Here is a 22,860-nt window from a genome sequence, read left to right as displayed (position 1 = left end):
AGATACAAAGCTATAGTGGGGAGAGGAGAAAGCCCATTCATTTCACTTAAAGATGTATTTCCGATAAAAATGTACTTTACATAAATACCAAAATTCATGATGTTTACGTTGTTTTGACCAATTTTATGCCAACAGTAAAAGTTGTAGTGATTGGCCAGGCACAATGGTCACACCTGTAATCCCAGCACTTTGGGAGGCCTAGGCAAGCAGATCACTTGAGGCCAGGAGTTTGAGACCAGCCTGGTCAACATGGTGAAACCCCATCTCTACTAAAAATACAAAAATTAGCCAGGCATGTTGGCGCATGCATGTAATCCCAGCTACTCAGGAAGCTGAGACATAAAAATCACTTGCATCTGGGAGGTAGAGGTTGCAGTGACCCAAGATCATGCCACTGCACTCCAGCCTGGGTGACAGAGTGAGTCTGTCTCAAAAAAAAAAAAAAAAAAAAAAAAAAGAGAGAGAAAAAGTTGTAATGATTGATGGCTTCATTCAAAAGAAAAAATACTATTTAGAGACTTAAAGTCATAGATAATGAAACACATTTTAACATTTCAATTTATACATTATTGTCATGGAAAAGCACAATAGAGTGATAAAAGAGTTTCTAGTATAAGAATATATTTTATTATTTCATTAAGGAAAGGAGATATGCCATCAAAGAGAAAAATGAAAAATCTAAACTTTTCAAATGTTAAAGAAGGGCTATTCGTGTTTTTTGCAAAAGGATGGTAGGTATCATTCCAAAGGGTACATTTGAAAGAATAATGTAACATCTCTGTTTTAAAAGTCAGCCAGCATATACATTAAAAATTACATAACTACAAGTATTTAAATTTTTGATGAAAAAATTTAGGTATCAATCTAAAAAATGTTCAAGTAGGTAGTTTATGAAAAAAATTTTAGGGGCTACTCAAACAAAAATTTGATGTCTCCCCTAAAACCAGATAAAAAATGCTTAGTCTTGGGAGAACAACTAAGCAACGGTGTCTTTGCAGCTGGAAGAAAAAAAGCTAATCTCTTTTTAAGTATTAACCACTTTAGTAGGTTATATCAGGCCCACAGTAAACACTATGCAGATGATACACTGCACAATTCAAAGAAGCTTCATATATGCAAATGACAATTTACACTACCACATGTGGTAGCCCTGACTCAATTAGGTTGTGTAGCCCAGATGTATCCAAAGACAAAGAAGTCACTAAGAGACCATTCTCCTACTTATGAAAACGGAACAATAAAAACTACAATTCAGATGTCTCCAGTATGATATTTTCTGTTACTTAAGCAAGAAACTTACCTTAGGTAAATCAAGAGTTAGTTTGTCAACAGCCAATGACAACAAAAATTCAGCTTTATTTTATAGAAAGAATAAAAGACAGAGAGACCTGAGTTAAAAATCTTTTGCTTTGCTACTTATTAACTTGTAGTCTTGGGCAAGTTACCTAACCTCTGTCAACCTCACTTTTCTCATCTGTAAAAAAGGAAGAATATCTATGTCATAAGATTAATATTTGAATTAATGAGATATAAAATACCTGTTATATTGTATGTGCTCAATAAATGGCAGTTTATTCTACTTTAAAAATACATTTTAATGGAAAAAAGAAGAAACATAATTGTCATTGTTTAGTGGGCAAACCATTTACAAAATAATATTTATAAAAAGACGGTAGGATGGTATTTACAGTAAGACAGTCAAAAAGAAAATATGATAGGGGCCGGGCGTGGTGGCTCACACCTGTAATCCCAGCACTTTGGGAGGCTAAGGCAGGCCGATCACCCTAGGTCAAAAGTTTGAGACCAGCCTGGCCAACATGGTAAAACCCCGTCTCTACCAAAAATACAAAAATTAGCAGGGCGTGGTGGCGTGTGCCTGTAATCCCAGCTACCCAGGAGGCTGAGGCAGGAGAATCGCTGGAACTCAGGAGGTAGAGACTGCAGTGAGCCAAGATCGTGCCACTGCACTCCACCCCGGGCAACAGAGCAAGACTCCGCCTCCAAAAAAAAAAAAGAAAATAGGAAGAAATAAATCAGCAGGGGCAATGTAATAGGCCAAAAAAAGCAAAACATTTAAGAAATGGAAGGCAGTCACCAATGTAGAGGAAAAACAAGAAAAGACACCATTTATTTAGTCAGGGCTTTGATCTATCCTAAAAACTTTTTTGATTCATGATAAACAAAACTACTACCGGCCCTTCCCTTTGAAGGCAAATACTTTTAAGAACTAAATTCAATTTCCAGTATACCCACTGGTTTGTTGAGAATCGACAGACACTCTTTGGTGCTGCAGTTCCTTTTCCTAAAAAACTAAGAAAATGTGTAATGTATCATCTGATCAATTGACAGAAAGGTCTCTGTTGATCACATAGACACTCAACAGATACAAGCAATGAGATCACCCTAGGAATTTTCATGCTTTTTTACTTTTCTCAGTTTCAGACCTATAAGAAGGTTCTTCACACTCAAGGTTAGGAGCTGTCATTACATAGTGAGTATAGTCCCTAAAATAATACAGTGGTTGCTCTGGAAATATAAACTATAGATTCTTGAAAACAGTTCAATCATCTCTGATCAAATAAAAAATGCCATATATTAACCTGAAACATCAATACTTTGGAATTTTAGCCAGACAGAAAAAAAAAAAAACTGCCAAAAGAAACAATGTGGGGAAGCAGGGTCAAAACAACACATTTTATTACCTTTTACTTACTTAACACATGGAGAATATTAAACAAACAATAAATCATATAGTTCTTCAATGACGCAAGAGTATGGGTTACAATTTCATTTTCACCCCCTTTCATTTGCAAAATCGTGTCAAAGCTTACTTTCTACTATCAATAACAAAAAGCACAGAAATAATCAACTAGGATATGGAGAGTCACTAAATAATAAAGTGTTGGCTACTTTATCCTAAAAGAAACTATAATAACCTTTAAAAAATAAGAAATAAATGTCCCATGACAAAGGAATGAAATAAACCATTACACATTGACACAATGAATAATTAGCCATAAAAAGAGCTATAAAGACTCAATAGATACATGAAAACTATGTGTAATAAACAGAAAAGCAAAATACAAAATGGTATGTAATTATGTAAAACATATATGAGACACTGTAAGTTAATATTCCAAAAATTGTGTTTGGATTGAGATTATAAATTTTTTTCATATCTTCTATAAATTAGGATCCTACAGTTTTAACTTTTTGAAGTCAGCTATTCAAATACGTATGTGCGTCTGTGTGTGTATACGATAATAAATATCTCAAATACCTTTTTGTTGTAATAGCTCTGATGGCTGTGTAACTGAGGTCACAGGCTCAACAGGGTGATTTGCAGTGGGAGGTGTTCTTGTTGATGAGGATCCTGATAAAATGGTGGATACTACTGGGCTGGACTTGGGGGGCTGAACATTTTGCATAACAGGACAGGATAAAGAATCTGCAATTGAAGAGAAGAAACTATTTCATCCACAGAGACTTGAAATATATTAATATATATTACTCCATATATTATATATAATGTATAGAATATAATATGTAATTATATAACATATAATATATATTACTAACAAAATACAGTTTATCTGAAGTTCTTGTAGAAACTTCAATAGTATCACATTTACCTAGTGTATCTTGAAAAGAAGGTGGCACAAATGATTTTTTAAAAACTGAAAAATTACTCATCAAATGTTTTAATAAACTTTAACGACAATTTTACTAAAATATTTCACAATCTTCCTTACCTTCTTAAAATGAACTCAACTTTTATTTACTAATGATCTCTATGAACACAAATTATTGAATAGATTATTGTACTATGCAATGGTGACTCAGGTAAGGAGAAGAGGAAGAGGTTTTTGACTCTGCAATAATGTGGTCTCTGACACTTCTAGTAATCAGTTCAGATCTCATTTTGCACTGTAAACTGCTACTTCTCATTTGCTGTTTCTAACCAGATGCCTTATTTCACATGTAACTAAGTAAGGGCCTATCCATAACACAAGGTTGAACTTCTGGAATAAAGTGCACACAACTCATCGTGGGTCTTTGTGATAGCTCAAAATACCAAATGTCTCCTAGAAGGCAAAATCATCCCTGGTTGAGAAATACTGGGTAAATTATTGAAGATAATCTTCAAGACTATCTAACCAAGAGATAACTGAAAAACCTATGGCAAAAGGCTACTGGTGAGCAGTCATGATATGTTGAATAAATTTACATACTTATACCTGCACATATACATGTGTGTGTCTCTGTATACTGTGTGTGTATATACATAAACAATCTTAGTTCTGGGACTGAAACAAATAGGAACATGGTGACCAAACAAAATGTGCTATATGTCCTAATAGTATAAAAACAACATAAGCACATATGAGGAACAGGGAAAGAAGGTAGTCTAAACACGCTGATTGCTTCATCATTTTTAGTAGGAAGACAAACTATCATTGTGGAAGATTGAAAACATCATCACAATATTTTACAGTTCCTTTCATCAATATGGAGTCTATTTTACCACCCTCTGAATCAGAGCAAACCCTGTGACTGGCTTTAATCAACAGTATGGGGCAGAAATAAAAGTGTACAAGTCCCAGACCTCAAGTCTCGAGGTGACACTGCAGCTTACACCTTTCCACTCTGAAATGCTGCATGGATCATCATGTAGGGAAGCTGGTATAGTCACATACAGAAAAACCTAGGCACCGCAGTGAAGAGTCTGCACCAACTGCTAAACATGTGAGTGAAGCCATCTTAGAATCTTCTAGTCCCGCAAACCTCCAGCAAAATGAATTCACATGAGTGAATTCAAGAAAAACCTGCAGAACTACCTAGCAAACCCACAGAATCAAGAAAAATAAATCATTGTTATTTTAAACCAGCAATAGATAACTGATATTATCACTAAAACTGCCAACATAAAACAGTGATTAAGAATATTTAACAGTATCCAAGTAAAAACTGAGAAAGATATAATTATCTAAAATTAGGGTCAGGCATGGTTGCTCATACCTATAATTCCAGCACTTTAGGAGGTCAAGGTGGGCAGATTGCTTGAGCCCAGGAGTTTAAGAGCAGCCTGGGCAACAAGGCAAAACCCCATCTCCACTGAAAAATTGATCTGTGGTCCTCAGCTACTGGTGAGGCTGAGGTGGGAGGACAGCTTGAGCCCAGGAGGAGAAGGTTGCAGTGAGCCAAGATCATGCCACTGCACTCCAGCCTGGGTGAAAGCAGGAGATCCTGTCTCAAAAACATACAATGAAATCATATCAGGTGTATGTGTATGTATATATATGTATTGATACACATGTGTATATATATAAAGCTTAATAAAATACCCATGAACTCAGCATCCAATTTTGAAAATAAAACATTTTCAATACTGTTGAAGCTCTAATATGCTCCTCACAGAAGGCACTCCCCTGCCGGCTCCTGAGTCATGTTTATTATCCTTTTGCTTTTGTTTTCAAATAGTTTACCACACATATAAGTATCCCAAGGCATTATTTTTGCTCATTTTGTAAACTTTATAACAATAACATACTGCAGGTATTCTTCCGTATTTCCTGTGCTACATTCCTGGGATCAGTCATGTTAATGAGTGCAGCTCTACTTCATTTTCACTGCTGTTCAGAAGTCTGATGGAAGAATATAATTTATTTATTTATTCTGCTATTAATGGACTTTTAGGTTATTTCCAATTTTTTGTTTTCACAAACAGTACAGCTATGAATACTCATGCACTTGTCCCTGGTATAGACATGCAACTTTCCCTAGGGCAGAGCTTCTACACATAGGTGCCACAGCTCAAATATGTGGAGGTATGCAGGAGGGATATCGAATCCCTCAGCCCTGGGGACAGCTCTGTAGGAAATGAGCCTAGAGAGCAGACTAGTCTCTTTGTCCAGTAGCTCAAACAAAAATCATTTGCCATAAGAGGCATCCATCTAAAACAGGAAGTGGTGTTTTATGGCCCTCATATTCAAAGTGTAGTCTACAGACTATCAACACCTTATGTGGAAGCTTGTTAGAAAGCAGAGTCTTAGGCCAAGTCATAAAAGACCTGGAGAATTAGAACCTACATTTTAAATGAGATCCCAGGTGACACATATGTACAGGAGGCATATATGACACATATGAGAAGAACTTCTCTAGAGTATAGAGAAGAGGGATAGCTGTGTTGTGGGGTGTGGTTATTTTCAATCCACTAATGCCAAATTTTCCTAAAACACGAATGAATATACCCTCCTACCAAGAGTGTCTAAGAGTTTCCTGTTATTCCACATCCTCACCATTCCTTGGTATTGTTAGACTTTCTAGTTTTTACCCATCAGTTACTAGGTATGATATCCCATTCTAGTTTTAATTTGCTTTTCACTGTTTATTAATGAGATTATGTTTTCATTTAATCTTCTGCGCAATGCCTATTCAAGTATTTTTCTTTTGGTTGTTGGTCTTTATTAATTTCTATGTAGTACTTGTATATTCTGGGTAAACACTGTAAGTATATACATTTTTTCCCAGTTTGCAGCTTGTGTTTTTCTTTTCTGCATGTTGTGTTTCAATAAAGAAAAGTTTTAAATTAGAAATGAGTCGAGTTTATCATGTTTATCCTTTATGGCTAGCATTATGTGCATTGTGCTTAAAAATTCCTTCCCTACCCCAAGTTTCTATAGTTTCCTGTATTTTCTCTGAAAAGTTTTAAAGTTTTGCCTTTTTGCATTTACACATTTACTTCACCTGCAATTAATTTTATACATGGAGACTTTATCCTTCAGATTACAGCTAAAGTATTACCTCCTTAGGGAAGACTTCCCTAGGCTTCATGACTAACAGGCTAAATGCACCTAAAGTAATGCTACTAAGTACCATATACGGTTGCTTCATGATGCTTAAATAATAATAGGAATGTTACATTCATTTGTGTTTATTTGGATATTTGCTTCTCTAAGTGAATTGCAAACTTTATGAGGATAGCATTAACTGTTTTTACTCACTATTTTATCTCCCAACACTAGAACAACTTGTGGAACATAGTTAGCTTTCAAGTATTTGTTGGATGAACGGAGACAAGGCCTACCAACATTAAGGACCAGAGAAACATGCCAACCAAGAAGCTGCTCCTTTCACAAAGGGAATTTGACAAAAGAAACAATACATAAAACTGGACTATGCAAAATTCATTGTTGCTCTGTTTAGTTTCTGAGGTGTGATTTCTGAGAGGATATCACGATTCAAGAATAAATATTTTCTTCTTTTGATGATTATGGCAGTTCCTCAGTTAATTTTTTACTTTTACTCCTGGGCTCAAGTGATCCTTCTGCCTCGGCCTCCCAAAGTGCTGGGATTACAGGATGAGCCACCATGCCGGGCCTTTAGTTAGTTCTTAGTAGCTCCTTAGTTCCCTGTTAGTTACTTAGAATTCACTTCTTCATGCATAACACACCTGAGGATTAGGTATGTAGATGGCCTCTGAAAGGAATACTCCTTTATTAATATAATCCTGTAAAAGTAAGCATTATCTTAAGTAATCGTGCAAAAAGTTCTTTAGAAACTAGGAGAGATTAAATAAATTCTCATTTAATAGTATCACTATCCACTCAAGTTGTTCAAGCTAGAAATTTTAAATAATCTTGTATTTTTATATCAACAAATCCTTGAAGTCATCTCTGTCATCTGTCTTCTGTATAAATGAATCCAGTCCGAGTTATCCTTCACCTAATAATTGTAATAATTCCTTTCTAGCTGGTTTTCCTGTTCTAGGTTCTTCCTTCTCCAGTTATCTACTACACTGTTTACAGAAGAAAGTTCTGAAACACAAATCTGATAGTGCCACCACTTTGCTTATAAACTTTTAATGACTGCTGATTACATATACGACAAGGCGTGTGTTTTCCTTTCATTAATTCCTCTCACCTATCCAAATGCCACAGTCCAGCAGAAATTGAGGCTGACACTCTGGAGAGGGGGTAACAGCTAAAGCCAGAATCTGAAATAAGTGAACACAAAGATGAACATCTCATCTTCTCAGCTTGGAGAGGGAGAACACGTAGAAAAATTTACAAGTAGTGCGCACAAAGTTGAAAAAAGATGAAAAAAGGTTCAAGACTATCTTTAGAAAAACTGAAGGAGTAAGTATGTGAGGGAGTAAAATTACGCTATTCCCATAACTCTGTAATCACACAAGTTTCCAAAACTAAAAATAGTCTCTTGTACTGCACTACTTGTATTTTGTATGAGCATTTTATTTTTCCAGTGCGGTTGTCTAATTTATTTCTTTCTTATATTTCTATGCCCAAATAATCTTGTCCTACAAGGTATTTGCTTCTGCTTTTCCTCAAGCACATTACCAACCAGAGATGACAGATAAAATATTAACTTATCAGTGACTTTTTAACTTATCAGTGACTATATCTTAGTGTCATGTGTGTAGTGGACTTCTATTCAAGAATTATACACTGTTTCTCGGTCTTCTAAGATCAACTGTGAAGAATTATATAAATGCTTATTATTTTTACTCAAGTAGCTTTTTAAATGCTTTTGTATAAAACTGAGCATCAGAAAACAGCATTAATCAGACACTACTGTTTTATAATATGCTATCAAGATGTGGTTCTTATTAAGCAATAAATATTCAAAATAATTTTAATGAAAATAATTTTTCTGGCAAAATTCTACATATTGGCCACAAGACTTATCTTGCTAATTTTTAAAAGTCTGTACTTTGTAAAACAAAGAGACACTAAAGACAAATTAAGAAAATTATTTTAAATGAATCTACAGAGTTTTGGTATTCATCTTGCTGTCAAAAATGGGCACCTTTACATCCCTAAGTCACACTCAGGCAACTTCACCTCAAACTAAAAGAGAGCTCCTGTACTTATTATTACAATTCTATACTAGGTTACTTGACTATACTAGAGATTCACCTACAGTGAGAGTTTAAAATGTTTAAATGGCCTAATGAAATGACACCTTTTAAACACTAGCCAAAAGTGCAACCTAAGTTAACAACTAATGCAACACTCAAAACATACATACTTGGAGTGGGCTTTTTTTTTTTTTTTTTTTTGAGACGAAGTCTCGCTCTGTCGCCCAGGCTGGAGTGCAGTGGCGCGATCTCGGCTCACTGCAAGCTCCGCCTCCCGGGTTCACGCCATTCTCCTGCCTCAGCCCCCCGAGAAGCTGGGACTACAGGCGCCCGCCACCTTGCCCAGCTAATTTTTTGTATATTTAGTAGAGACGAGGTTTCACCGTGTTTGCCAGGATGGTCTCGATCTCCTGACCTCATGATCTGCCCGCCTTAGCCTCCCAAAGTGCTGGGATTACAGGCGTGAGCCACCATGCCCGGCCCGGAGTGGACTTTTTAATAAAGTAATTGAAGTTCTAGTACTGAATTATAATGTACTAATAGGCTTTTCTAAAATAAAGCAAATGAGATAATATTTAAAGGTCCCCTTTAGTCTATGTTTTGAATATTAATTCATTAGCTGCCTAAAAGTAACAGTATGTATCCATCTGTCATATTTTTGATATTCACTTAACTCAGCTTTATGCTTTTGCATCTCCAACTCTATAAAATGACTGAGGACTTTTAGTATATCTGAAAATGAAAATAGTATAATCAAGTAGTAAAGAAGGTAAGCATTTTTGTCAATTATTCAAAGGTTGAATTTAACACAAAACTATGTTTAATACCTAAGATTTTCATTTTAATGTGAAAATACAATTTGAGTGTTGAAAGCAATTATGTTGCCAGACTTTCTAGAACATTAAACGCAATATTCCCATACCCTGTACCCAGCACAAGGTACTTTTACCTAGGCTCCCCAAGGCACTGCAACAAATTCGCAAGTTTCCAAGGAATATTTTAAATTGTCAAGAAAAACAGTGATTCGTGTCAAATACCTTATGAACTACTACTAAGTTACATGGGGCACTTGAAAAATATTGAAATATATCAACTGAGAAAGTCTGGGAACTTTGGCAATATTTAATTTTAAAGTAGATTTTTAAAATAACCTCTATTTTTTTTGAAACGGTGAAGCACGTTTGTCATATTAACATGAGATAATATTTAATTTGTCAACCTCTGAACTTCAATTGAAAAGTAATTTACCAATCTAAAGGCAGGAAAAAAACCCCACTTCTGAACACAAATTAAATTCTAAAATATATTCATTATGGCACTCACAGTACAGTACTAAGATTAAAAGAATGAAAATATATCCTGCCTCTCTGCCTACAGGACTCATTACAGCAGTTATTCAAACAGAGAATAGTTTTATAATTATTCTCCTTCTTTATTCAATCTTTTCTTAATGACAGGCCTTTCCCAATTACTTGTTCTGTTCATTAGCCAAGTGACCCCATATTTCCCTGACACATTTCAATATAAATTGGTTCCATCCAGGGTGCTATTCCCACCTCAGAACTAAGACAGGAATTACCTGTATTTATTTTGTCATGAAAGTCAGAAAATCCTTAAGTTGGAAGGACTTTAGGATAAGTGGATCTGTAAATGCAATGTTGAAAGAAGAGAGAGGAAAACAGAATTTTTAGAGGACAGAAAGCCCTGGTTCTGAGGGAGACAGAAAAAACTGACCTCCAGGCCAAGCTCTGTTTCTACCATTAATGACCACAGGCCAATTCAACTTGGATAACTTTCTTCATTTGTAAAACAAAAGGACTACAGTAAAATTTAGATCTGTTTCACAGCATCACTGAAGATCCAGTTAGAAATAGATTCTCAAGAGTACCCTGGAGATTCTATTCTAGCTCAGTAAATTGTAGTTGAAAATCGCAATCTGTGCAAGTGATTCTGGTAGACAGCCAGATTTCGGAACTGTGACAGACACTTTGAGTTGACTCACCCAAGTCAGTGCTAACTCCCTTTTTTCTTGCTTGCCTCTACTATGGATGCTAAAAAAAAGGCTTAATATTCATTTTCCAGCTTTCCCTGAAGCTAGGAATGGTCTTTTAAATAGCTATGGCAAGTGATCCGTAAAATGAAGTCTGTCAATGCCACTAACCAGTCCCCTTTCCTCTCCCTTCTTCCTGCTTTTAATTCTGACTTAATGTCTATAGGTACAGAAGTATCTCGTTTCTATAACCTACATGCTACGGGTGGCAGAGTGGAAAGAGAAAAAAGGATACCAAGAACAGCTGGATCCACTGCATCCACCTAGACTTGTGTTGTGAGGAAAATACTCCCTTTTTGTTTAAACTACTATTAGCTGCTTGTAGCTGAAAGCATTTCTAAACGACATAGCAATGAAAGAGTAGATGATCTCAAATGAACAGCTCGGGTCTGATATTAAAGTTCTAATTTTAAATAATCTAATTGTCCAGAGAAGGATATCTTTCCACAGCATCTTTGACAAATGGCTATCCAGACAATGATACACAGCTAAAGATATCATTCCAAAAGTTACCACAGTTTTACCAATTTCCATTTTTTACATACATTTTCAGTTGCTTCAAGAGCAGATTCTGTTAAATTCAAGTTCGCAAACTGAATTAAAATGAATATATCCTATGGAAACACTGTACTTAAAAAGCCACACTGGGCCAGGCGCGGTAGCTCGTGAGTTCAAGACCAGCTTGGGCAAAGTGGCAAAATCCCATCTCTACAAAAATAGCTGGGTGTGGTGGCATATGCCTGGTAGTCCCAGCTACTTGTGGGGCTGAGATGGGAGGATCACTTGAGCCCAGGAGGTCGAGGCTGCTGTGAGCCGAGATCATGCTCAGCCTGGGTGATAAAGTGAGACCCTGTGTCAAAAAAAAAAAAAAAAAAAAAAAGCAAGCCACGTCTTACATACATAATTTTTAAACGAATAAATTTAACAACACTTTGGTTTAGGAAGGTCAGAAGGGCTAAATACCAGGGTATTCTTCACGCATCTTCCTTTCCCTTCCCCATCTTTCAGCCTAACTTACTAATCTGAAAATGAGAAACACTGTTTATGTGCAGGAAAGATGTCTTCTGCAAAAGTCACTAACAGGGGCTAACTTGGGGAAACCAGTGCACTGCTGCAAATCATCCTCTTTTCTAAGTAAGTGGGGCTCTGGCTAGTAAAACAACTGTCCTAAGGTTGAACTAGTATAAAAGAGAAAATAGTGGCCAACATATCCTCAAAACAGACCCTTCCATTTTGCCCTGTATCTAATTCACATTAAAGACAACTATTGCAGATGTATAAAATAGATCAATAAATGCTGACTGATCATGGCAAGGAAACAAGCTAGACAAGGCAGATGGTTGGGTGGCTAACTGGGAATGGATGAGAAGAAAGGGTTCAAAGAGGTGCTGCAAAAAACCACAATAAATTGAACAAACTTCCAGTTTTTCTATCAGGTAATATCACCTTTAACCTTCATGTACATAATAACTTAATTGGGAATGCACTGATTTTCAAACATGTTTTGGTGAACTTTTCATTCAACCTACCAGTAATTGTTGGGTTGTTGTTCGCTACAGCCAGGGATCCTGTGTGGTTTCGGATGAGATTGTCTTGAGTCGATGGAAGGCCTGGAGCTGACCACGTTAGAGTATTGTATCCTGAAAGACTTTGCTGCTGCTGGTGCTGTTGTGATGGTGGAGGTGGAAGTGGCAATGGATGGCTGATAGCTGTATTTTGACCAGAGAATGAATTATCTTTAACTGGCCTAATAGTTGGAGCACTCTGTGAGGTAAACATTTGCCCATATGTATCACCAGCAGGCAGAGAGGGATATGAAACACTAGGATACGCAGCATTAGAAACAGTTGACATAGCATAATGACCACAAGTAGAGGGAAATCCCTGAGACGCAACAGAAGAGTTGGCAGAGTACATGGCTGGACTATTGTAGTGATTCACAAAAGAGGAGTATGGTTGGGAGGCACTCGTATGCAAATGGGATGCTGATGATGCAGCACCTTGGAAAGATCCTAGAGTGGATCCCACAATATGAGGGGCAGGAGGACCCCTGCTGTACATCTGCTGTGCTCCTGGTTGCTGGTTCACTGTGTTAACAGTCACATTTTGTGTTGGTACTGTATAGAGAGCAGAGTAGTAATCACCACATTGAGTATCCAATGGCAATGAGGTCATTTTCCCAGGTCCTTGAGAGTAATGTCCTGAGGGAGCAATATAGTTTTGATGATGCAATCCATATCCAGATGGAACCTGCATTTGATTCTGGGCTGGACCTGAAAAAGAAATGCAAGCATTTACAGGTATTGGCAGACACATAACTAATTTTTAAAAATAGTCCCCATTTAAATGTTGACCCAATTAACTTTCTTTTCCATAATCTCAACTTATTACAAAAGGTATACACTGTTATAGACCCATTATGGTAGCCAGCCTCCAACATGGCCCCCAGTGATCCCCAATCCTCCTGTTATCCACACCCTTGTGTAGTCCTCCTCCCTCACAATGTACCAGAACTGGTCTGTATGAACAACAGCCTACGGCAGAGGTGATGATATGTCACTTCCATGTTAGGTGAGTCGAGCTCTGGCTCTCTTTCTCTCAGATACCTGAGTCTGAAAGAAGACAAGCTGCCAAGTCGTGAACAGTCCTATGAAGAAGCCCATGCAAGGAGGAACTTAACTCTCTGGCCAGCAGCCAAAGAGAAACTAAGATCTGCCAACAACCACGACTGAGCTTTCATGCAGATCCTCCAAACTCAGTAGAATCTTGAGATAACTATATAGCCCAGCTAACAGCTTATCTCATGAGACACCCCGAGCCAGAATCACCTAGCTAGGCTGCTCCCAAGTTTATATTCCTGAGAAACTGTGAAATAAATAGTAGTTGTTTTAAGTTGTTAAGTTTGGGGGGTATTTTGTTATACAGCTATCAGCAAGTAATATACTCAGCCTGGAAGAAGTTTAAACTTTGAGACAGGCCGGGCGCGGTGGCTCAAGCCTGTAATCCCAGCACTTTGGGAGGCCGAGACGGGCGGATCACAAGATCAGGAGATCAAGACCATCCTGGCGAACACGGTGAAACCCCGTCTCTACTAAAAAAAATACAAAAAATTAGCCGGGCGAGGTGGCAGGCGACTGTAGTCCCAGCTACTTGGGAGACTGAGGCAGGAGAATGGCATAAACCCAGGAGGTAGAGCTTGCAGTGAGCTGAGATCCGGCCACTGCACTCTAGCCTGGGCAACAGAGCCAGACTCCGTCTCAAAAAAAAAAAAAAAAAACTCTGATCCCAGGCTAGAGTGTGGTAGCATGGTCATGGTTCACTATAGCCTTGTTCTCCTGGGCTCAAGCAATCTTCTCACCTCAGCTGTCCGAGTAGCTGGGACCACAGGTATGTACCATGGTGACCAGCTAATTTTTACTTATTTATTTTTTACAGAGACGGGCTCTCACTATGTTGCCCAGGCTGGTCTCCCATACACCACTGCCCAGTTAATGTTTTTAAATTTATTTTTTTGTAGAGACAGGGTCTCACTGTGTGCCCAGGCTGGTCTTAAACTCCTAGACTCAAGTGACTCTCCTCCCTTAACCTCTCAAAATGCTGGGATTATAGGCATGAGCCACTGCACAGAGCCAAAAATTTTTTCTCACTTTTTATTTTTCCTAACTATAAAAGCAACAATATACCCACTGTAGAAAAAAATTCAAACAATGAAGAGTATAAGGTAAAAATCTCTGTCTAGTAGCTTATATCCTATTTCCCAGATATAGTTACAGTTAATGATTATGCATCCTTTGTATATCCATGTATCTATGTAATGCATATGTAAGCACGTATATAATTTACTTGATTTTTTAAACACACAAAAGGATACTAGTTCTGCAACTTGCTTTTTACTTAATATATGCTGAATATCCTTCTGTATTAACATATATAAATCCTCATTATTCTTTTAAAAATTTACATATAGTACTTCATTGTAGAGATATAACATTATTTACCAAATCTCCATTGATGAATATCTTGGGGATGAACCAATTTATATTTATGAGGTCAACATTTGTGATGAAGCTATAAGACAAATTTCTAAAAGTCAAACTGGAAGTTCAAAAGGTTTATGTTTTTAAAATTGACATTATTGGTAAATATCTCTTAAAAGGGCTATCGATTTATACCTCCCATCAATAATGCTTCAGATTGCCTCATCATCCCAACACTGACTATATTTTAATCTTTGCCAATCTGAAAAGTGAGAAACACTTTAGTTTACAGTAGTTAACTTTGAATGATGCCGAGACTCTCATTTGGGTGTCTTCCTCTGCTGTTTGCTTTTTCTATAGCATTGTGATTTCCTTAATGATTTCTAACTGTTCTCACACAGTAGAAAATTCGCCTAATGTTATGTACTGTAAGTATTTCCCCCAGGTTACTGTTATGTTTTGACTTTATTCATGGTATCTTTTGCTATCGTTTCTTGATTATGTAGTAAAATTCTTTTTTTATGCTTGACAAATTTTTAAATCATACTTAGTAGTGGTTTCTTCATTTCAAGATTGTAAAACTATAAAACCATGTTTTACTCTAATGTTTTATACCTTCATTTTTATGTATCTTTGATAAGTATAGCATATATTTTATCAATACCAACAAAACATTAATCCTAATGTTAATCTTATTAATATTACTACATTAAATAAACTATATTATATGCCACTCACTGTTCTAAATGCTTTACATATATTAACTTCTTTAATCTTCTAAAGTACATAGTATTATTATACCCATTTATCAATAAATGAGCCACAAAAGTTAAGATGTTTAACACAGTTACATGCTTAGGAACTAACTGGGCTGGAATTTGAATCAGGCAGTCTGGCTCAAGTTCATGCTGTTAACCAATGATCTGCTGTCCTTTGCTACAAATGGCCAATTGTCTCAACAACAAAATTCTAGTTTTAGTTCCAATTACTTTTCTTTGGGTTTTGGGCAAATCTTAATTATCTTGGAATCTAGTTTTTCTGTCTTGTGGAAGAAAAGAGATTATCTGTGCCATATCTCAAATGAAAGGATAAGTTAACAGAAAATTCACAAGATGTTTCAGCTCCACTGACACAAGTACACAAAGGAAGTACCACTATACTCCTTCCCATAATAATGTATTAAAATACTTGTTTATAAAAGAGATAAGAATAAAGTTTACATTTTCCAATTGTTTTTGATTTCTTTTAAGTAATGTAATGGAATCTTCATTTCTGTTCATGTAATATAGATACTACGGCCAGCATAAAAATAACTTACACAGTTAAGCTGTAAGGGAAAAATATCATCTACATTCCTCCTATAATTCCAAGAAGTATACAGAGAACAAAAATACTGATAACACTATTTTACTAGGTGTATAATTGACTTTTCTTTCAGATTATTTTAGATGGTAATAATTCATCTGAGAGAATTGATTTACTTAGGGAAATAAAGTCTGTTAGGAATCTTTCATTAACACGACAAAAGTAAAATGATGTCCTCCTTTCTCCTATTTAAATATATTAAAAGATGGATTTGCTACCTTTCACTGTAGTCTCAGAAAAGTCTGCACTAGTAAAATTTATCAATGAAGAGCCAAGTCAGATTTAGAGAAATCTGTTCAAATTATCTACCCACTTAGTGATTGATTTGGCATATCCACGCTACATGATCTGAAAAGAGAAATCATCATTATGTCCTAACTATTCAAATGTCATTCTTTTAAAAAATAACAGGAATGTTCTATCTGCTGAAATTTATCAGAAGTGAGTTGCCCACCAGAATAAGTCTATTTACTTTCTAGCTTATCAAAGAAAGGTACTACTCTGGGAAAACATGGGGGTGAGAATATCTAATATATCTAATTATATGTAGATGCTTACCATTCCATACTTTCTATCAAGATCTAAATGTTCCCAATCTATAAAAAAGTATCTGAAAGTAATTAAAGTTAATAAAAAAGATGAATGTACATCATTTTTAACATGTATTCAGTATTTTTAAATTACTGAGATATTTTGCTTTTTTGTACTATTTCTTCAAAAACCATTATGTATTTTACACTTATAGCACTTCTCAATCTGATCAACCATATGTCAAGTACTCAACAGCCATGTATAGCTAGTGGTGACCACACTGGATGGTGAAAGTCTACAGCATATGTCTATGATTCCAGTTGTTTCTGCCTCTCATGATAATTAAATTTTCAGCCCTCAGTGTTTTTCCCCCTATTCTTTTCTCATGTACCTGCTTCAATTTTTTTCCCATATTTAAGCTCTATGGCTTCCAAATACTATATTCCAAGAAATAACTATTTTACTATTTTTTCTTTTTCTTTTTTTGAGACAGAGTCTCGCTCTGTCACCCAGGCTGCAGTGCAGTGGCGCGATCTCGGCTCACTGCAAGCTCCACCACCTCCCGGGTTCACGCCATTCTCCTGCCTCAGCCTCCCAAGAAGCTGGGACTACAGGCGCCCGCCACCATGCCCGGCTAATTTTTTTGTATTTTTAGTAGAGACGGGGTTTCACCGTGTTCACCAGGATGGTCTCGATCTCCTGACCTTGTGATTCGCCCATCTTGGCCTCCCAAAGTGCTGGGATTACAGGCATGAGCCACTGTGCCCGGCCCGAACTATTTTTTCTAAGAGTAGAGCAACACTGTGCATTATGTACATATATACACATATTATGTTTAACTTATCTGAATACAAAACTCTTGTAGTAATTATTCATCTGTGATATTTCTTGGGATTCAAAATGATCCTGCAGCATGTATGAAAAGACTGCTGGTATTTTAATACTTCTAAAATAGACATAAAAGTTGTGGAGGAGAAATTTATGTGGAGGAGAAAAGAAATTTGTTATGTCAAATTTCTGAAAAATAACTTCAGAAGTACTTTTCTTATCACAAATGTGATAGTCATTGTAAAAAAAAAAAATACAGAAAGTGATCAAATAAAAATCATCTGTAATCTTCCTGAGATAACCTGTTAACATTCTGATGTATACAAACCCAGTATTTTCTTTTGGCATATATATGCATAATTTAGTTAAGCAAAAGTGGGATTATAATGTATCTTTTAAATGATTTCTTCATTTAGCATGATTTGAATATCTTTCCATCATTATTTTTAACGTCTGAATAGTACTCCGTTATATGAATTTACCATATTTTAATCTATTTTCTATTTGCCATTTAGGTTTTCTTTTTTTTAACATAAACCACATAATAAACAGATCTGTAGGTAAATTTTTGTGTTCATTCACTTTACTAATAATAACTTCCTACCTGTTGCAATTGTTGGGTCAAGTCCCTAGTTGGCAGTTTAACTGTGCAGAAATGGGAGATGTCAGGATGCCCAGCAAAAACGGAGGTAGAGACCAGAATCAAAGTGGGCCCAGAAGCTAAATCTGGCAGAGACTTCAAAGTCTTTAAAAATATATTCCAAAAACGAAAAGAAAATATATTCCAAAAATTGGGGGAAAATGTTGCCAGCAAATGCAGAGACAAGGGATATCAAGAGAAATGAAAACTATTTTAAAAATATTCAAAAGAAATAAATATGCTAAATGGTCTCTACAGCATGGCAGAAGACTTAATGAACCTTAAGTTGATCAACCTTGAAGACTGGTCAAGATAATGATCTCATCTAAGAAACTTAGAGAAAAAAAAAGACTGAAGAAAAATGAACAAAATTCGAGAGACCTATGGGACAACACAAAGCAGTCTAACACTTGTATAATCAGTAAGCGTGTAGTGGGCTAAAGAGTGGCCCCCTAAAAGATTATGTACACATCCTAATTCCTCCAATCCTGTGAAAATTATATGGAAAAGTGTGATTATTGCCTTAAATGATGAAAGACATGCTTAGGTGAAAGATGAGTCTCTCCTGGATTATCTGAGTGGGTTCTAAATGCAATCACATGTATCCTTATAAAATATACATACAGAAGAGAAGACATACACATAAACAGAGAGAAGTCAATGTGAAGTTGGAGCACAGAGTGATGTAGCCACAAGTGAAGGAATGCCAACAGTCAAGGACAAGTGGGAAGAGTCAATGAACGTATTACTCCCCTAGGAGCCTACAGAGGGAGCATGACCGCTGTGGTTTAAATGCTTGCTCCTCCAAAATTCATGCTGAAATTTCATCGCCATTGTAATGGTATTAAGAGGCTGTGCCCTTATGAATGCATTAATGCCACTATCATAGAAGTGAGATTGGTATAAAAGGGCAAGTCTGGTCCCCTTTTCTCTGCCCCCACCTTTGCCCTTCTGCCACATGATGTTTTCTGTCATGTTATGACACAGCAAGAAGGCCCTAACCAGATGCTGGCACCTTGCTCTTGGATTTCCCAGCCTCTGGCACCTTGCTCTTGGATTTCCCAGCCTCCAGAATTGTGAGAAGTAAATTTTTGTTCATTATAAACTAGCCGGTCTCAGGCATTCTGTCATAGTAGCACAAAATAGACTAAGAAGTAGTCCTGCCAACATCTTAATTTCAGACTTCTGGACTTCATAACTGCAGAAAAATACATTTATGTTCTTTTAAGCCACCTAGTTTATGGTCATTTGTTTCAGCAGTCCTAAGACATTAATAAAGATATAGAACAGAAATTCTCAAAGTGTAGTATACAAAACCCTAGCAGTGCCAGAAACTCTTTGGGGAAAATCCATGAGTAAAAACTATTTTCATAATAGTACTAAGATGATATTTGCCTTTTTCACTGTGTTGACAATTATACCAATGATACAAAAGCAATGATGGCTGCAATGTGAACCCTGGGGCACAAACTGAAGCAGTGGCACCAAGCAATACTAGCAGTTACTATATTCTTCACTACCATGCACTCACATATATTTTTAAGCCAGTTTCCCTTAAGAAAGTCTTAAATAAAGCAGTAAAAATTAATCTTATTACACTAAAAACAATAGTCTCTGTGAAACATAAAGCACTTTTATTGCACACTGAAATATAAAAGTTATCTTCAGGAAAAGTACTTGTTTAACTTAGCTGTGAGTTTTATCATTGAACAAAACTTCAGCAAATAGAATACAACAATATATTAAAAGTAAAATACATCATGACCAAATGGGGTTCATATTAGGAATACAAGGTTGTTTGACCATTTGAAATACATTCAATGTGATTCAACATATTAACAGACTTAAGGAAATGCCACATAATCATATCAATAGATACAGAAAATGCATTAGATAAAACCTGGCATCCATTCATGATAAAAACTCTCAATAAACTAGGAAGAGAAAGAAACTTTCTTAACCTGATAAGCACTATCTACTAAAAACCTATAGCAAACCATACTTAATGGTAAGGAATAGACAGACTGCTTTTATCCTAACGTTAATTACATGTAAGGCAAGATGTCCTCTCTCATCACTCCTATTCACTAATGTACAAGATGTAAGCCCCTTCAGTGAGGCAAGAAAAGTAAATAAATAGTAGATAGACTGGAAGGGAGTTTAAAAAAAAAAACTGTCTTTATTTGCAGAATGACATAACTGTCTAGGTAGAAAATCCCAAAAAAACCTTCCAAAAAATGCCTGGAACTAGTAAGTGAGTTTATCAAGGTCACAAAATATAAGGTCAATATATAAGAATCAATTACGTCTCTAAAGATCAGTTATAAACAAGGGCAATTAAGATTTTAAAAAACAATATCATTTATAATAGCACAAAAAAGAAGTACTTAGATATCTAAGTCTAATGAAATATGTTCAGAACCTATATAAAGAAAACTACAAAACACTAATGAAAGGAATCAAGGATTTAAAGAAATGGAACGACATACCGTGTTCATGGATTAGAAGACTTGATATTATGATGTAACTTATCTCAGTTTTGATCTTTAGATTCAATGCAATCATAATAAACAACACCAGCAGGCTTTTTTTTGTAGATATCAACAAGCTGATTCTAAAATTTCTATGGAAATGCAAAGTTACTAAAAACAAACAAAAACTGAAAAGGAACAAAGCTGGAAGACTCACATGACCCAATTTTAAGGTGTACTTTATAGGTTACAACAATTTAAAAAGTGTGGTATTGGTGAAAGGACAGATAGACAGAATGCAACATAGTCTAGAAACAGACGCACAAAAATACAGTCAACTGGTTATTGACAAAGGTGCCACAATGCAATTGAGGAAAGATAGTTCTTTCAACAAATGGTGCTGGAATAACTAGATATTCACATGTGAAAAAAAGAAAAGAACCTCAACATATATTAAACAAAAATTAAGTCAAAATGAATCATAGACCGGGTGTGCTGGCTCATGCCTGTAATCCCAGCATTTTGGGAGGCCTAGGCGGGCAGATTACCTGAGGTCAGGAGTTGGAGACCAGCCTAGCTAACATGGTGAAACCCTAACTCTACTAAGACTACAAAATTAGCTGGACATGGTGGTGCATGCCTGAAATCCCAGCTACTCGGGAGGGCTGAGACAGGAGACTTCACTTGAACCTGGGAGGCGGAGGTTGGAGTTAGCCAAGATAGCACTACTGCACACCAGCCTGGGCGACAAAGTGAAACTCCCATCTCAAAAAATAAAATAAAAAATAAAAAGAATCCTAAATCTCATTGTAAATTAAACATTTAAGAGAAAATATAGATTTTTGAAGGGAATCTGGGATTGACAATGAATTCTTACTATAGAGGTGAAAGGGGCAGCTCCCCTTGGCCCTCTGAAGGTGTGCTGAAAACTCAACTTGCAAAAGGCAGATTAACAGGAGAAAAGACCTACAAATTTATTTAACATGTAATACATGGGGGCTTTCAGAATGAGACCCAAAGATAGAGGAAACTGTCCATTTTTATGCTTAGGTTCAACAAAGTATGGACAGCCATGCAAAAGTATAATTGGATAAAAAGGCTATAATCTAATATGAACAGACTGAACGGGGAAACCCAGGAAGGCCTATCTGTTTAGTTTCTTCTTGGCCTGAGCACACATTCTTTCCTCCTGCTTATGGGGCAGGACCCTCTCTGGAATGGGTTTTATGACCTACAGTCAAATAAGGTAGGTGAAATAATTACAGCCAGTTTTTACAGATAGGACAGAGGGAAAGTTAGAGTAATATTTCTAGGTTTTATGGCTTGCTTTGGGGAAAAAAGGTTCCAGTTTCTATGACCTGCTTTGGGGAAGAGGGAATCTGGTTTCTAAGGCTAGCCTCAGGGGAGAACAGGACTGAGAGACAGGCGGCAACAGAAAGTCAGAGAAAAACTTTTGCTTCTGAGGCCTTCATTTTGGAGTTTTGTTCTTTCTTTCTTCTCTTTCTTCTCTCTCTCTCTCTCTCTCTCTTCCCTTCTTTCTTGAGACAGAGCCTTGCTCTGTCACCCAAGCTGGAGTGCAGTAGGGCAATCTCAGTTCACTCCAACCTCCACCTGAGGGTTCAAGTGATTCTCCTGCCTTACTTTCCCTAGTAGCTGGGATTACAGGCACCCACCACCATATCTGGCTAATTTTTGCATGTTTAGTAGAGACCACAGGGTTTCATCATGTTGGCCAGGCTGGTTTTGAACTCCTGGGCTCAGGGAATCCTCCTGCCTCAGCCTCCCAAAGTGCTGGGATTATAGGTGAGAGCCACTGCACCCAGCCTGAGGTTTTGTTTTCTGAGCCTCAACATCACCTATGATACTCAGCAACATAAAATACTGATCAAGTTGACTTTACCAAAATGAAAAAAAAGTATGCTCTGTGAAAGGAGCTAAGGGGGATTAAAGATAGATAAGACACAGTTGGCCAGGTGTGCCTGAGGTCAGGAGTTCGAGACCAGCCTGGACAACATGGAGAAACCCTGTCTCTACTAAAAATACAAAAATTAACTGGGTGTGGTGGTGCATGCCTGTAATCCCAGCTATTCGGGAGGCTGAGGCAGAAGAATCACTTGAAC

At 36.6% G+C, this 22,860-nt stretch overlaps 1 protein-coding gene across 1 annotated transcript in view; it reads right to left on the bottom strand.

The window, feature by feature from the left end:
* The window catches only part of SEC24B (SEC24 family member B), a 95,059-nt gene that overhangs the window by 66,109 nt on the left and 6,090 nt on the right, over window positions 1-22,860 (bottom strand). Inside the window, exons 2-3 of the mRNA XM_011973263.1 lie at window positions 12,454-13,201; window positions 3,281-3,468 (exon numbers count right to left, since the gene is read on the bottom strand). Of these exons, the coding sequence (XP_011828653.1) occupies window positions 3,281-3,468; window positions 12,454-13,201 (936 nt within the window). The remainder of the gene's footprint in view (window positions 1-3,280; window positions 3,469-12,453; window positions 13,202-22,860) is intronic.

Source organism: Mandrillus leucophaeus, unplaced genomic scaffold (genome assembly GCF_000951045.1).
Source record: "Mandrillus leucophaeus isolate KB7577 unplaced genomic scaffold, Mleu.le_1.0 Scaffold1361, whole genome shotgun sequence".
Lineage (NCBI taxonomy): Eukaryota > Metazoa > Chordata > Mammalia > Primates > Cercopithecidae > Mandrillus > Mandrillus leucophaeus.
The sequence above is the reverse complement of the archived record's forward strand: the minus strand, read 5'-3'. Positions and strand labels throughout refer to the sequence as shown.